Below are 17865 nucleotides of genomic sequence, written 5' to 3'. Positions count from 1 at the left end.
AAGAAAATAGAACTTCTTGGGAACCTCTTGAAAATTGGGAACTTCTCGAAAGGACATCATTAAGGGCAAAAAGAAATCCACAGAGTGGACGGAGGTATAACAAAAAGAACTTCGTATCTGGAATATATGAACAACTCCTACAAAAAACAGTCAAGCCAATAGAAAACTCTAGAAGATTTGAGCTGCCACTTTACATAACTGGGTATCCCAATGGTCAATAAACATACGTAAAGATCCTCAACATCATTGTTTATTAAACAAATGAACAATAAACTGCAGTGAGATAACTCTACACACACATGGAAAATGGCTCATTAAAAAACTGACAAATCCGAGTGATGGTAAGGATGGATTAGCTGAAAGTCTCATAAAGTGTTGGTAGGGCAAATTAAAAAAAAGCTTTGAAAAACTCTTTGGCATTATCTAATAAAGTTGAACATATGCATACCCCCAAATCTAGCAATTCTACTCCTACATATATTCCAACAGAAATGCATACCTAAATACATCAAAGAACATGTACAAGAATGTTTATGTCAGATCAGTGGAACAGAATAGAGAGCCCAGAAATGGACCCTCAACTCTATGGTCAACTCATCTTTGACAAAGCAGGAAAGAATGTCCAATGGAAAAAAGACAGTCTCTTCAACAAATGGTGTTGGGAAAATTGGACAGCCACATGCAGAAGAATGAAACTGGACCATTTCCTTACACTACACACAAAAATAGACTCCAAATGGTTGAAAGACCTAAACGTGAGACAGGAGTCCATCAACATCCTAAAGGAGAATACAGGCAGCAACCTCTTCGACCTCAGCCGCAGCAACTTCTTCCTAGAAACATCACCAAAGGCAAGGGAAGCAAGGGCAAAAATGAACTCTTGGGACTTCATCAAGATAAAAAGCTTTTGCACAGCAAAAGAAACAGTCCACAAAACCAAAAGACAATGGACAGAGTGGGAGAAGATATTTGCAAATGACATATCAGATAAAGGGCTAGTATCCAAAATCTATAAAGAACTTATCAAACTCAACACCCAAAGAACAAATAATCCAATCAAGAAATGGGCAGAAGACATGAACAGACATTTTTCCAAAGAAGACATCCAAATGGCCCACAGACACATGAAAAAGTGCTCCACATCGCTCGGCATCAGGGAAATCCAAATCAAAACCTCAATGAGATACCACCTCACACCAGTCAGAATGGCTAAAATTAACAAGTCAGGAAACGACAGATGTTGGCGGGGATGCGGAGAAAGGGGAACCCTCCCACACTGTTGGTGGCAATGCAAGCTGGTGCAGCCACTCTGGAAAACAGTATGGAGGTTCCTCAAAAAGTTGAAAATAGAGCTACCATATGATCCAGCAATTGCACTACTGGGTATTTACCACAAAGATACAAATGTAGGGATCCGAAGGGGTACGTGCACCCTGATGTTTATAGCAGCAATGTCCACAATAGCCAAACTGTGGAAAGAGCCAAGATGTCCATCGACAGATGAATGGATAAAGAAGCAGTGGTATATATACACAATGGAATATTATGCAGCCATCAAAAGGAATGAGATCTTGGGCGCCTGGGTGGCTCAGTTGGTTGGGCGACTGCCTTCAGCTCAGGTCATGATCCTGGAGTCCCTGGATCGAGTCCTGCATCAGGCTCCCTGCTCGGCAGGGAGTCTGTTTCTCCCTCTGACCCTCCCCCCATCTCATGTGCTTTCTCTCTCTCTCATTCTCTCTCTCTCTCAAATAAATAAATAAAATCTTCAAAAAAAAAAAGGAATGAGATCTTGCCATTTGCAATGACGTGGATGGAACTGGAGGGTGTTATGCTGAGTGAAATAAGTCAATCAGAGAAAGACATGTATCATATGACCTCACTGATACGAGGAATTCTTAATCTCAGGAAACAAAGTGAGGGCTGCTGGAGTGGTGGGGGGGTGGGAGGGAAGGGGTGGCTGGGTGATAGACATTGGGGAGGGTATGTGCTATGGTGAGCACTGCGAATTGTGCAACACTGTTGAATCACAGATCTGTACCTCTGAAACAAATAATGCAATATATGTTAAAAAAAAAAAAAAGAAGAAGAAGATAGCAGGAGGGGAAGAATGAAGGGGAGTAAATCGGAGGGGAGACGAACCATGAGAGACGATGGACTCTGAGAAACAAACTGAGGGTTCTAGAGGGGAGGGGGATGGGGGAATGGGTTAGCCTGGTGATGGGTATTAAGGAGGGCACGTTCTGCATGGAGCACTGGGTGTTATGCACAAACAATGAATCATGGAACACTACATCAAAAACTAATGATGTAATGTATGGTGTTTAACATAATAATAAAAAATAAATTAAAAAAAGAATGTTTAAGTCAGCATTATTTAAAAATTTAAAAAACTGAACAGTAATACAATAGGACTTTTGTACATTTTGGTTTCCTATCACAAAAATAACATTTATTTTAGTAAACTTGGTTCAATTCAATAAACAATAGTAAGAATTAAAAGTCAACCACAATCCCTCTGAATCAGTTAGGAATTATCTGCTGCAAGTAATAGAAAATCTAGCTAATAGTGAACAGTGGATACACATATGGGAATTTATCTGCATCACAAGAAGTACTTTATGGGGTTCATCTGCTTAACAACCTCATTGGAGGGGAGACGAACCATGAGAGACTATGGACTCCAAGAAACAAACTGAGGGTTTTAGAGGGGAGGTGGTGGGGGGATGGGTATTAAGGAGGGCACTTTTGCATGGAGCACTGGGTGTTATACGCTAACAATGAATCATGGAACACTGCATCAAAAACTAATGATGTACTGTATGGTGACTAATACAACATAAAAAAAAAGACATAAACCTGAAAAAAAAAAACAAGCTTGTTATACCCTTTGGCTACATTTTAGCATATTTACTTTTTATCTTCACATCTGTTACCCCGTGGTTTCAAGATGGCTGCTGTACATACAATAAAATGGATAGATCATAAGAGTAGCACTTGGTGCATTTTTTAAAACTGCATGCATCTCCGTAACTACCACCCAAATCAAGATAAAACATTTTCCCATAGTCATTCTTCCTTTCAGTCAGCCACTCCCTGTCCCCAGAAGCAAATGTTTTCTTATTTGTATTATTATAGATTCATTTTGTCTATTCTCAGGCTTCATATAAATGGAATCACACCATATATATTCTTCTGTGTCTGCCTTCTTCTACTCATTGTAAGATTTTTGAGTTACACTCCCTGTGTGGCATGTATCAGTAGTTTACTGTTTTTCACTGTTGAGTAGTATTTCATAGCATAAATATATCAAGTATTGTTTTTCCATTCTCATATTTATGTGTATTTCGGTTATTTCCAATTTGGAGCTATTACAACTAAGGCTACTATGAACATTTTTGTACAAGTCTTTTTGAGGACATATGTTTTCATTCCTCTTGTGTAAATACCTAGGGGGCAAAATTGTTGGTTCTTTGGGTAATGTATATTTGACTTTATAGGAAACTGATGAACAATTTTATAAAGTGACCATATCATTTTATTCTCCCACCAGAAAATTATAAATGTTTTAGTTTCTCATCTTCACTATCATTTAGTATTTCATAAAAATCTATTTTGATACCATATCAACTGCTTATATTTATTGTTGCATGATGTAACTTTTTTCCATCCCTTTCTTTTTAACCAGTGTATTTATATTTTAAATTTTTTCTCTTATAGATAGTATATATTTGGGTCTTAATTTTTTATCCAGTCTGACTATCTCTGCCTTTTAAATAAAGTATTTAGTTCATTTACATTTGATAGTATTTAGTAACTATTGGTATGGTTGGGTTTAAGCCTACCATCTTTGTATTATTTTTTAATTTGTCTTAACTGTTTTTTTTCCTCTGTTGCTCATTTCCTATATTCTTTTCCATTAATTGAATGCTTTTAGAATTTTGTTATATTTTCTCTATTGATTTCAGATTTTATTGTTTTTTTTTCTTTAATGGTTACTCTAGACATACCAACATACATCCTTAACTTATTCATGTTCTACCCCGAATTAATATTATATTATTTCACAATGAAGTTAGAATTTTTAAATTTTATAATGCCACTTGTCCACTTATACATTCCTTATATTCTTATTGTCATCTATTTTACTTATATATATATATATATATATATATATACATATATATATATATATATTGTAAACCCCATAGTATATTGCTTTTAATTTTGCTTTAAACAGTCAGTGATCTCTTAAAGAAATTTCTTTTATGTTTACCCTTTCTGGCCAACATTTGTGTCATCTGTGGATCTGGCTCTGTTGAATATTTTTCTCTTAATTATGAGGCATATTTTATTGCTTCTTAGTACATCTCATGATTTTTTATTATATGCCGAACATTATCTGAAAAAGAACAGAAGAGAGTGTAACAAATGATATTTACCCTGAGAAAAATTCATGCCTCTTCCTATGTCAGGCCTTTAGGGTGGAGGCTAAGTCAGTCTAATCTGTAGTTGAGCTGGGTCTGGGGTTTTTTGAAGCTTTAGTTAGATTTACTTTGCCACTGGTTTCAAATGTCATGAGGGAAGATAAGGATTATCCCTTTATCAGGTCTTGGAATTTGTCCAGTGGAGAACTCTCTGTTCTTCACATGGAAATTTTATGTTGCCTACTTTTTGAATCACTGAGGTCTTTTTCTCTCAAGCATTGTCCTCAACTTTCTGCAGCTGGGAAGATCTCTTTCCCCTTTGATGTTCTGTCCCTAGCCTTTGATGAGCTGTTGCCTTGCACTCAGTGGAGGGTTTGTGTACTTGAGGGAAATTTCTCTGAGTTCTTCTGTCCTACCCGTAGCCTTTAGAAAATGCTGCTATGGTTCTGGAATGAGTTAAAATTCTTTGTAATTTTTAAGAATAAAAAACAGAAATAAAAAAATGGATCTACTTTGCCACATGTTTTCTCTAACTTTACTATAGAATTCTACATGTAACTAATCAATAAAAAGTTGTTTGTATCCTCCTTTAACTTGAGGAAAGGGTAAATTTCTCAGGTGATTTATGTTGCTATGCCAGTGTTAAGTCCAGATTCATTTTAATTCAATAAGAGGATTAAGAGAATATATGACTGATAATATTAACAAACATAATTCTTATTTAGTATACAAAAATACTGATTGATATTAATGTGCAAACATAAAAAAGTGTGCAGTTTCTTTTACCTGCCAAAACCATGATCAAAATTCCATTACTTGCAAACTCATAATACCCATGTATCAGATATGCCAGAAGATACCTGACCACACTGTATAAGGCTGCTAACGTTTTAAAGGATAGGCAGTGTCTTATTTGCTTCTGAATGCTGACACTGAGCACAGAGTAGATACAGAGAATGGTCTTCATACATTGTTGAATGAACAGCTTTGCAAGACCAATAAACATTCACAAATTACCTTCAACAGATAAAACACAAATATGTAAAGTGCTATAACCAGTCAAGATCCCACTGGCATTTCTTACCATAATGAATTTTCTGCAAGAACTCATGGGCAGGATTTCCTCTTGGGTCATCTAGCCTAATCATCCTTCTCAACAAACAAGCCTTGGAAGGGGAGCTGCCTGCCTTCTAGGCCTATCTGAATTGTCCTAGATAGCCCTTGCTCTCCCAAGATACCAGGCACAGAGAGATGGACTCTTCAACGGAGCACTCAGATTTGCTATGGTATGCTGGAGTAAGGAATTCTTGGAGGCTGCCCCACCTTCTTATAAATGAGCTGTAACAGACTAGCAGATATACCCAGGAGTGGGGTCAATTCGTTTCCTGACAGAGACGTTCCTTTCCTGCTTACTCCCAACTTGTTCCACTTTACTTACCTCTACCTTGAGAAATCATTTTTCCTGGGCTATAAGAATGCTCACCATCCTGTCTCCTGACACTCCTTGTCCAGAGCTTTATTTTGTGTATAGTTCCCCACACTAACCTTGTTGTTTTTCATCTCTGAACTTTTGCTTCTGCTTCTCTCTTTGCTTGGGATGTCCCTTCCTTCCCCACCTCTATCCCCTGACACATTGGCCAAATGCGGTCTATAAGACTGAGCCCAACCTGGGGATTCAAGGAAGGCTTCCAGGAAGAAATAATCCCTCAAGTAAATGTCCCTCATCTGAGTTCCCACACCAGTAAGTGTGCACCTCATTTTAGACTTCACATATTACAATTTTTTTCCCAAATGTCTCCTCCCACTAGACTAAATTCTGGGATGCTCCAGGATAAAGACCCTGACTGACACATTTTTGTTTCCACTATGTCTGAACACAGTGACTAGTTCATAGTAGGTGCCCAATAATAGTCAACTAACTTAAACTGAGACTTGCTCATACCTCTTCTGCCCTACATTTTGGTAATAAGTTTGGGTGTCTCTTCCTCAGAGCAACTACCTCTACTTGTCCAGGGGCCTGGGGCAGTGAAGCTGAGGCCATAGCAGCTCCTAACATTGAATGCCCTTAATTCTTTTACTTCCTTTTGGGGCACCTGGGAAGCTCAGTTGGTTGGGCCTCTGACTCTTGATTGTGGCTCAGGTCATGATCTCAGGCTCATGGGATCAAGCCCCACGTCTGGCGCTGCAGTCAACACGGAGTCTGATTGTCTCTCTCCCTCTGCTCTTCCCTGCCCCACCCTCCCCCCCAACTCTTGTGTTCTCTCTGTCTAAAATAAATAAATAAAATCCTTTAAAAAATTATTTTACTTCATTTTGGGAAAAGCAAAGTCATGTCTCAGAATCCCTGCTTTAAGTCAGTGATTTTTAGGCTTGCTAATTTAGTGTGGCATTTCTTAGTTCAGTTAGGCTACTGAAATTTTTATTTTATTATTCCAGGACTAATCAGATACTATCTAATACTTGATTTTAGAATAGACAAAGACACACTAGAAGACTTAGCAGTTATGGAAAATCTATGGGAGAAGGTTTTAATTGAGACCTTTCTGTGTATGAATTAATTTTGTTTCAAATTGGAAAAGACAAACATTAACCAATTTTTGCTAGTCCCTACCATGGGACGCCAGCGTTGTATAGGAATGACATTTGAGAACCTCTGCTCCAGTTAAGCAAAATTACAGTTAAATATACCACCTATCAGTAGTCAGTTCTTTTATTTCATGAAAATGAACAAAGATTTTTATTTTGACTTATGGTGTTTGCTTCCTGAAATAAGCTCAAAAACCTACCTTAATTATTAAAGAAAGTAACCATTTACCATCTTTTTCATTCTCAGGCTGTGAGGTTGAGATTCTTGGGGTCAGACCTACTTACTGCCTAGAATATAAAAACGTCCCAACGGATATCAATTTTGCCAATGCAGTCAGCGATGCCCTTGACTCCCTCAAGTAAGTGTCCCAAGGTTTTGGTCATACCATTGTTCTTCATTGTTTCCAGGACCAATAATGAATGCTAAAGTGAATTAAGAAGGCTTGGTACAGGTGGAATGGTGTCTCAGAGATATGATTAGCCTCTTGCATGATGACTGTTAACTGCTACCAGAGAATAATTGTGAGTGAGTCATTTCAGGTAGGGGCACTCTCTGTAAATGTTTGAGAGCAAGAAAGTCCTCAAGTGTTTGGGACTTTCTTCTTTATGTTGATGGACAATAGAGAAGCAATATGAATGTCAACATCTCTCTAATTAAAATTTTGAGAATGCTTGTATTTCAGAAAATGTTATTATTTGGCAAGAAGGGGGGATCTGTGGTGAAGTAAATTTGAAAAAATTGCCTACTCTACCTTCTTCTTGGTAATGTATGAAACACGTTAGCATATTAGAACATAGAACCTTTTTCTTCCTCCCACATGGAGTAATGACACAGAACTTTAAAAATGCAGAAATCATTAATGGTGTCTTAAATAGCACACGAGAGTCTGTCAGAGAAACTGGTCAACAAGAAAGGTCAGGAGAAAGCCTCAAGGTAGTCTCAGAAGTTGCTAGATGTGGAAATCAAGATGCGAGACCAGCTGGGGTCTACCTGAGTAATTAGCAACCAAGAAGCTAAAGATGTTGGGGGCTCTCACATTTCCAGGGCTGGATTTGCCAAGGTCACCTTGGCTACTGAGTAGATCTCCTGGGTAGGGTCAAGGCAGAAGACCTAGAGTCATCAGTTTGGAGATCAGGGAAGGACTGTTATCCTCCCAGGAGAAAGAGCCTGTTTTCAAGCTGGGCAGCCTCCGAGGGCCACCATATCACAGGCACTGTGTACTACTCGCCAGCAATAACCACAAGAATTGGCCTACAGCTAAGATCGCCCCAGATGTAAAGCCGACCAATTATGAATCCCCTTCTTGCCATCCCCACCCCAAACATTGTGGGGAGCAAGTCACCCCCACAGAACTGCACAAGGAGAAAATAACACCCCTCCCTCCGTTCCTTCTTGGAATAATTCCACTTCCATGAAACCCATCAAGATGGGCCTTTGAGGCACAGGAAGGCTCAAGCTCTGACAGATTGGAGAGGAAATAGGTTTGAAATACTTAAAAACTGAGCTGTAACAAATTTAAAAGTTGAGATTTTTTTTTTTTTTTCTGGAGGGAAGAGGGAAGGGACAAGGTCTGGAATGAACTTTAAATAAATATTATTAACTATTGAATAAATAATCTTCAACATGTGGTTTGTAAATCATGTGTGTTATATGATCCTGTCTCCTACCTACTCCGCTTTCTTTTCCTTGCCCACAAGTGCTGGAAAACCACACACACATGATGAACTAGAATATCATGTTACAAACTAGTTTGTGCGAAGCTGAAGAGCACCACACGCACAGCAGATGAGCAGAGCTTGAACTTCAGAATAGCTCTGTGTGTCTACAGTGCTGTTTCCAACATATCCAAAATGCTGCCCCCCCCAACAACCTATTGCCATGCTAAATATGAACATTTAGAACATAGTTGTCATACAAATACCTCCAAATAACCCAACGCTCTATTTGGGAGTGTAACCTTTTTCACATTCATCTTGCCTTGAGAATTGAATGGTCACTCACTGTACACAACCCAGTGATTCAACAGGTGGAGAGGCATAGAGTCCCAAGAGGCTCAGGTTAGCCAGGGCTGGCAAGCTGGCCCATCCAAGCAGACTCCCTTGTCTTAAGGTATAGCAGCATGCTGGAGGAATGACTGCTGGGCTCTGTTTCCTAGAGAAGTTTCTGTTTCTCTGTTTCTAGAGAAGTTTTTCTTTTTCCCTTTTCAAGCAACATGACAGAGCTCTGGAACACTGGGGAATAACTTCTTTACCTTAGAGCACAGCATTTAGAAAGCGGGAGGTTGGTGGTGGAAGGTGAGGTGGTAGTATGTATATGTGTGTGTGTGTATCTTTGTGTGTATGTGTGTTTAGCAAAGGCATTGGGCTCCCCTAGACAGAAAAGGCTACCAAGAACTGGAGGCCCAGGAAAGTGGCCCCGGGCTAGGCCTCTATCTGGTGTGACCTGATGCCACCACATTGTTCAATTGGCACCATTCATACTATAGTCTACATAAATGGCCTTGAACTCCAGGGGATGACATTCACATAATCTACCAGTGAATGATGCTTCTGCAGTTGGGCAGTGAAGGCCTAGGCAGGATGGAACCAGGCCAGTGCAATTGTCTTGTGGGGTCTTCATACTGTCAAAGCTAACAGGGCCACCAGAAACATCCCCTGTGAATAGTGGTTGGAAAGCTGGAGATCCACCATTTCTAAAACTAGTTAGGGCTTGAAATGAGACAGAGAGAAAAAAGAGAAGAAAAGCCATAGGCCAGATGATACTGACTGCCTGTGGAAAGCAGTAAGATGATTTAGGCTCTCTTGCAAAGAAAATAAAGGCACCTTCTATAAACAACCTCTACAGATAGATAGATAGATTGATTGATTTAGAGTGGGGGCGGGGAGGAGTAGGGGGAGAGGGAGAGAGAGAATCTTAAGTGGGTTCCACACCCAGCGCAGAGCCCGATGCGGAGCTCGATCTCACCTCCCTGAGATCATGACCTGAGCCGAAACCAAGAGTTGGACCCTTAGCCGACTGAGCCACCCAAGCGCCCCTAACCTATGCATTTTTAGAACATGTCTCATTACCTTCTTACAAAGTAGAATAAAGGATTGACCTTTGTGGGCCAACACAGTTAAGACCACTTTGCATGTAGCAGCTTATTCATGTAAGAATGTGACTCAAAGGAATTATGAATTCTCTTGGTGTGTATATTTAGGCAAAGATGTATTAATTATTTATCCTTCCATCAGATGGCCCCAAAACAAGGAGCAAGTTTTAGACTCCATAGCTTACCTCTTGGTTTCTGCTCAGCTGTATCTCAAATTCCTAGCTATAATCTGAGGCGTGCTTAGAGTTCACACAAGTGTGCAAACACAGGCATGCATGTGCATGTGGGCACACACACGCATTTCTCCTGATCAGTACTACTTATAGAGTGTCTTTTTCCACTCTGCTATTATTCTGAGAGGCAGAGAGAATGGGATACAGGATAGATACGCTTTTAAAAGAAGGCAGTTAAGATTGACTTACGGGCAACATTTCAGCAAAGGGTCCAGCTCAGCCAAGAAGCCGTATGGTTTTGTAGAAGGGTTAGTCTAATTTCCATGTTTGATCTGGGCATTGCTATCCAGGGCTCATAAAGCTTTACTGACCCAAGTCATATCCATGGTAGATGCTACCTCAGCACCTAGACAACCTCCAGCGTAGAAGAAAGGAGAAGGCGAAGAGAATTCATGTCTTCAACAGCCACCTGCTAGCATTGTGTCGAAGGCACTATCACCATTGACCCATTCTGCTGTTACAGCTACTGTATTACACAGGCGTGTCGTCATCGTCCTCTTATAAAGAGTCCTTCTCCGCTCCCAAATTTAAGCACCTTGTTTCAGGTCGCACACAGCTAGTAGGTGGTGAAGCCGGAGCCCAGGTCTGAGAGAGAAGTGCCTGGACACTTCAGAGTCAACTTCACAGCTCTCCTCCTGGTCTGCACCCATACCTCTGAGGTGCCCTGAAACCGAATCAGACCGACAGGACGGGGCTGGGGGCGTTGGCTCCTTCGCAAGTCAAGCCTGTGGGGCTGTGCTGGGCCTGGGGCTCATGAGCGCCTGAGGTGGACTGGCAGCCTCTGGGATCTGCTCACTGCTTGACGTGTTCAGCAGCACACAGCCCCAGCCATGGGCGCACTACGTACCATGACACTGCACACGGGGACAGTGAGGCAACACCCCTGCTCACACAGCCACAACAGAAAGCAGTTTGTGATCACATCACTTAATCCGTCCTCCTGGAAGTTCTGTTTGTGGACAGTCATGCTTCGGTGGGCAGGAAAGGGGGCGTGGCCGTGGTGACAGCCACATGCAACCCTGACCACCTGGAGGCACCAGGAGGCTGCTCCCAGGGGCAGGTGAAGGCTGATGAAGCCTCTCAAAAGGGTTGGTCAAGTAACAACTGGGCCACGGGAGCAGTGGACGCAGCTGCTGTCTATTGTCAAGCTCCAGGTTACAGAAAACAGCTCCAAAGGAATTCTTTTAGGATCCCAGAACCTCAGTGGCTGCTGGTGCCTATACAGGAGTGGATGGATGACGAGAGGGTTCTTTCCACAGACCACGGGGTGGCTGGGGCAAATGTCCTGGCCTTTGTCCGTCCTCCCCTCCCCAGGGACTCTGAGGGAAGGGGCTCAGCACACAGGCAAAAACCATCTAGGCACATCTGGAAGGAAGAGAGGGATGCAAGGCATCTCCTTCTCTTTGCCTCCCTTTTGCTGTGCGTCAGGCACTTTACAAACAGCAGCTCATTTCATACCCAGGGCAGCCCGCTGTGGAGGTTTTTCACACGGTACACTGAGGCTTCCGGATATTTCTGCTGTTCTTCTGAGACCTCCAGGATAGCAAGGTTCACATCTTTGAGCCCAGATTTGTCTAATTCCAATGCCCTATCAATGTATAATTTTCAAAATTAAGCCTCTGTCATGTGCTCACTACATACGTGTACGAGAATTATGCCGAGGTTCAAATTCCTTTACTGCTGAGGGAATCCAGGGATGACCAGGCTGGTTAAACAGAGAATATGAGAAACGTACACGTGAAGGAAAAGAATGTTGGAGGACGATGGCATACGATTATTGTGAGATGCAGAAATGCTTCATGACTTGGAGGACAATCAGACCGTGATCTCTGGGACTGCTTTCTCCATCAGGCAAAAATAACCTTCATCTTACTGGTTCCCTACAAGTTAACAGCTGAGTTTACACATTCCGGGCTCAAGTCGGTCATAAAGTCTGGTGACCTGTAAGCAAGTTTATCAGACACCGTTCTTGTAGGACACAGGAATGACAGGCAGCTGTTTTTGGGGCCTAATTTCTAAGTTTTAGATCATTTTTCTTAACAGCTGATAACTTCAACCATCCCTTTGAATTGCCCCCCCATTTCTCTCTCCCTAAGTCTTCTCTTTCCAACTCACTTCAGTAAGGAAAATGGATGTGAGGTTATGAACTTTTACACTGAAAAGAGGTCTGGACAACATCCTAAGATGATGGGGGACCTGGGTATCCCTGAAAGCCTGGGGCTGGGGGCTCCTTGCAGCTCTCAAGTACTGGGCTGACAGCCACATGTCCTTTGGCTCAGTTCCTGGACCCCTAAAGCTATAAATTATAAATGGCCAACCACAGGTCTGCAGGCATTTCCACCCATCGCTCCTCACCCAACCACTCCATTACAAATGAGCTGACCTGTGATGGAGACCAGATCCATGTGGAAGACACCTGGCGACCAAGAATCTGTCCGCTAAACTCCAAACAGGGACGAGAGTGCTCAGCCCTTGAAGACTCAGGTCCCTAATGAATCGACGAAACTCCAACCTAGAAGTCTGTTCCAAAGGCACGTGCATAAATCCCTGAATCGCCAGCATGCCAAATCCAGTGTTCCTGGCACCTGGGGTTGACAGCTCCTTCAAAGAAAGCCATCAGGTAAATCTGTGATATGGGCTCCCTGATCACACAGAGATTTGTGGATATGGTGCAGAGCCTGAAAGAAACCAGCCAAGTGGTTGCTGCGTTAAGGGAAGTATCTACAATGCAGTGACCTAAAAGCATGTCATTGAACTTTAATGCAATGGTCAGCCTGTTTGTACAATTTTCCCCCCATGCAAGCCCCACCCTGGAAGTGTGCACACTTGAACACAGGACACACTGCATGAATCCACACATCTGGGGAGCTACAGATGCAACTGCATAAAGCAGCTAAAGGCTGAGGCTCATCTGAGGGAAAGATTTTATGGAAGGTTCCACTGTGTTCATTAGTTTATCAGTGTAATGAACACGGGCCTCACAAAAGTTTAGGGATGTGTATGAAAGTGTCATTACCGAGCGAGGACTTTTCCCCACCGCCCACACCCTTGCAGGCCCCTGCAGTGACTTTTTGTTCTCTGCTGTGGGATAGATGGATGAGTCATTCACACATTAGTGAGTATGAATAATGATAATATCACTTTTGAAAAACACCTAACCCAGTCCCCATTGTGGAGGAGGGTGGTATTTGTTAAAGAAGGGCCGGTTTGTTGTGTTCTAAAAAGAGAAAACACTTGACTAGCAATTTCACTTAACTTGAAACCAATGTGCCCTCAAGAACATAAATGAAATGCCCCTCAGGGTACACAGTAGAACATCACAGCATCATTAAAGGAAGTGCCCTCTTGGCGAGCATGACCATAATGAAGGAAGATGCTGATCAGAATATCCCCCGAAAACTGCCCCACTGTAGTGAATGCGGTAGATGCGGACTTTCAAAAGCCCAGGCTGGTAGAATATTCTGATCTTGGAGATTCACGTTTCCAGTTCTAGCTATGTCTCTGTGAGACCCTGAGCAAGTCCGAGAATCCTTGCCGGCCTATTTCCCCATCTGCAAAATGTGCAGTTGCTTTTCTATAGGGACGCTTCCCACAGTAGTTCCAGAAACCCAAGACACACCTAACCCACAGACATGGAGCGCTATCCATCAAGAAGGGTAAGAGTCTTATAAGAGAATAAGGACCATTTCCATAAGAAGGTTAAGCAGAATGTTGCCCCATTGGTGTGGGCCGTAGAGTTTTTAGTGATTGTGGTCGGGGTTTTCGAGTCAGCCCAACGTGGGTTTGAGTCCTGTTGCCATCTCTCACTGGCTGTGTGAGGCAGGCAACTATACTGAGCTTTCTGTTCAATGTATTCCTATCTTAAAGGGTTGCTGTGAGGATTAAATAATGAATGAAAAGCCTTCGGCATAGTGCCTGACCCAGAGCAACTGTCATTTATTGAGCACTTACTATTAGTATACTTTCAACAGTTATAGAGCTCCAACTGTATGCCAAATACGGTAGGCTACAACTGAGCTATAGTGGAGGATGAATCGCCATCCCCCACAAAGAATTCACAGCTTAGAGAGGGCGAAGGAACATCAGCATGCCACTGCAGCCCGGCATGGAAGAGCATTACCAGGAGATGAGCCTAGAGTGCCACAGGAGCACCCGGAGGGCTGCCCAGCAGAGCCTGGGGCATCAGAGCCAACTTCCTGGAAGGGGCACCATCTCCCCTGAAACCTGGAGGATGAGTAGGAGCTGTTTTTAACTCTGGCAGTGCAAACCACCCTCTCTGAACTACCAGGAGGCAATTTTCCCTCCTCCGTGGATTGCAAGACCCAAGGCAGAGCAGGCTCTGAGGACACACATTCTTCTATTGCTCATGTTCCAAGTGTTGGGGCGGCCGCATCAGGAGACACCATGCCATCTCATTTGTGTGTGTGTGTGCCTTTGAAATATAGTTTTTCGAGAGAAATAAGGCAATCCACCAAGAGTATTAACTATTAGCTCTTGTAAAGTCCAAGCAAAGGAATGAGCTGTAATTTCTTTTGCATTGCTTCAACTTTTCTCAGTGACTATAACAGCTCCCACCACTAACATCGTCATCATCATGATCATTGTTCAGCTCGGGTGCTTTGGGAGGAGTCATGGGCAAAGCTTGAGCTGGGGCGGGAGGGACGGTGGAGAGCACTGTGTGAAGGAGGGAGGTGCATTACACAGCATTTTTTTCTCCCTTCCTGACTCTGCAGGCCTCCTATTCGAATGGAGATCACTTGTTCCTGGTCATTCTTAGCCCGGCATCAAGGGCTTGGATTATTAGTACTCTGCCATCATCAGTATTATCAGTACTCTGGCCAAGAAGGAGAGTTTTTTCCAGAACCAGCATCTTCCTGGGACCCAGGGAAGTGTGGTCACTGTTAGAATTCACTCTGTGTCCACACTGGAGCTGGTCCTTCAGAGAATAAATGTCCCCACAGAATAAGTGTCTGCTGAACACTAACCTGTTTGCCTCCCGCAGGTTGCCCTGGTAAAGCTTGCTCTTCTTCTTGCCAGTGGGTTAAACACGCAGTCTGCTGTTTTATTTAGACACTTCCTTCAGGTCCAACAATAATCGAAGTCGTTATTTGAAGGATTGCTTCTAGTTGTTCTGACCTTACGACAATAGCCGTGGTAGAGTAGAGCTGTGAGAACTGTCCTCTGCCTGTTACCAGCCATTCCAACTCTTGGGGCACAGTGAGCGATGCCACATGAGCCAGGAGGGGAGATGTCCCATAAACAGGCTCTCTGACTGTTGCACTGAGGTGCTCAGGACTGGCATGTCTTGATGCCGTAGTCGTGTTTCCTCCCTTAGAGATCACCGGGATCATTTTAAGGTGTCAGCTTTGCCTGGCCCACAGGTCAGGGACCTGGGGACGCCAGTGCCTTCACAGAGGACTGCTGAGTGGAGGGGGAGAAAGCCGGTGAGGGCCTCCCTCAACTGCGTCTCTCTCACTCTGCTCCCTCCAGGAGTGGCCGGGCGGACCTGGCCGCCATATACTATGAGCGCATCGACGTGGAAGGCCACCACTATGGCCCCTCGTCGCCTCAGCGGAAAGACGCCCTGAAAGCCGTGGACACCGTCCTGAAGTACATGACCAAGTGGATCCAGGTAACTGAAACCAAGGACCATGAAGCTGATCTTCCCTCTTGTCACTTGCTGTCAGTTTCCTTGGTTGTCATGACCCTTCAGCATTTTCCTTCTTGCTGGTGTTAGCAGACGAGGTCAGCACCAGGCTGGGGTGGGTCTCTTTTCTTCCCACAACCCCTCGTCAGATACCAGGAGCTCCCTTGTTTTACAACCAGCCCAGCGGGACTGAAATGGCCAGATTCGCATTCCTACCTGGCTTAGCTGGCCGGATAGCCCCGTTCTTTACCAAACCTAGTAAGTCTGTGAACCAGGTTCAGGCGGGCATGGAGACCAGACCTGGGTTCTGTCCCTGACCCTGCCACCCACCCCCTTGCTGGATGACTCTCAACAAGGTAAAACTTTTGTGGGCTTTATTTTCCCATGTTTGTAAAATGGGTCAGGGACAGCTCCCATCTTACCACACATGTCTGCTGAAAGAGCAGAAGGAAATGAGAACAGAGAAAGTAGCTTGAATGGCTCAAGCCCAGGAGGGATGATGTCTAGCACTACTGGAAAGGGGATGTGCTTTCACCTCGCCCTCCTCGAAGTGCTTCTATGGTGATGTCCCAACAGGGGCAGAAAAGTCTGTGATTGAGGAAGTATCCTTTCCCCCCTAACTTACAGTTTAAAACGCTTGTTTACAAGACCTTCCAGAGTGAGCGCATCTCCGCCTGGGCACTGCGCTGACGGCTTTTGTCCGCCCACAGGAGCGGGAGCTGCAGGACCACCTCAATGTCATCATCTTCTCAGATCATGGAATGACTGACATTTTCTGGATGGACAAAGTGATCGAGCTGAATAAGTACATCAGCCTGAACGACCTGGAGCAAGTGAAGGACCGAGGACCCGTCGTGAGCCTCTGGCCAGCCCCTGGGAAACACTCTGAGGCAAGAAGCACCATGATGGGGGGAGGCGGATGGATGATCACTCTGCGCGCGGTCTTTGCCCTGGGGCTTTAGCGCTGAAGTAGAGAGCTGGGCCGGAGCTGAGCCTCCCGAGGCACGTGACCTACTTTGCTGCTCCCTTGACCTCTGCCAAACTGCTCATCCTCCTGTGTCTGTCTTCTCTTCTCTGAAATAGGCATGATGGTATCCACTGCAGGGATGTTAGTGGAAATCAAATGAGATAAAGGATGTGCAGTGCTTAGCATGTTAAGCTCTTAGCCCTTTAGTAGGGCTATTTTATTATTGGCCCAAATGCGGCACTTCTGAGGCAAACCTGGGGGATACTGGATGCATACAGAGAATGCTCTTTCCCTGGAACAAAGCTGCCCCTCTGATCTGTTTTCGTCAGGGAACTGGAGATAAGAAGGTGATGAATGAACAGGGGCTGAGGCCGTGGGCGCCATGGGTCAAGCTCCCTAGCTGAGGAGGCACGCTGCTTAGGTGCACATCCCAGCCTGATCATGGACTGGTAACCCAGAGCTCCCTGTCCCGGACCCTCTGCTTCTTCTGAGTCCATGCGGTTGGCGATGCCATCATAGCCGCCCTCCTGGCCTGCTGGTAAGCCCACAGAAGCATGCTGGGCCCACCTCAAGGACGATGTATGTGCCACTTATTACAATGATCACCATCACAGGGCGGGTGCCCAAGAGGGTGCTCCCCACTGTCACTGCCCTCCAGGAACTCAGCACTCTGAGATGGCTAGACTTTACTTACCCTTCTCTCCAAACTATAATTATCTGCAGTACTTAGTAAATCATGATGGGAAAATGAGGAACAAGCAGCATCTTTGTCCACCTGCTTTGCCCCACGTTGCCCCGTCACATTCCAGGGCAAGCTCTGGGGCTTCTGCCTGCTCCCAGAGAAAATTTCGTGCTCTGGACCAGGAAGCGGGTCTCTTCCTTGGGGGAGGCTCAGACTGCTGCCCATGGAGGTGCC

General features: G+C 44.0%; 1 protein-coding gene across 1 annotated transcript in view; it reads left to right on the top strand.

Moving 5' to 3' along the window:
* ENPP6 (ectonucleotide pyrophosphatase/phosphodiesterase 6) overlaps positions 1–17865 on the top strand; it is a 109788-nt gene that overhangs the window by 70474 nt on the left and 21449 nt on the right. Inside the window, exons 3-5 of the mRNA XM_028099881.2 lie at positions 7258–7369; positions 15826–15967; positions 16693–16872. Coding sequence (XP_027955682.1) covers positions 7258–7369; positions 15826–15967; positions 16693–16872 — 434 coding nt within the window. The remainder of the gene's footprint in view (positions 1–7257; positions 7370–15825; positions 15968–16692; positions 16873–17865) is intronic.

This window comes from Eumetopias jubatus, unplaced genomic scaffold (genome assembly GCF_037043125.1).
Source record: "Eumetopias jubatus isolate StellerSeaLion01/CBP00866 unplaced genomic scaffold, mEumJub1_p1.0 scaffold_2, whole genome shotgun sequence".
Classification (NCBI taxonomy): Eukaryota; Metazoa; Chordata; class Mammalia; order Carnivora; family Otariidae; genus Eumetopias; species Eumetopias jubatus.
Note: the sequence above shows the minus strand (reverse complement) of the source record. Positions and strands in the feature narration are given on the sequence as shown.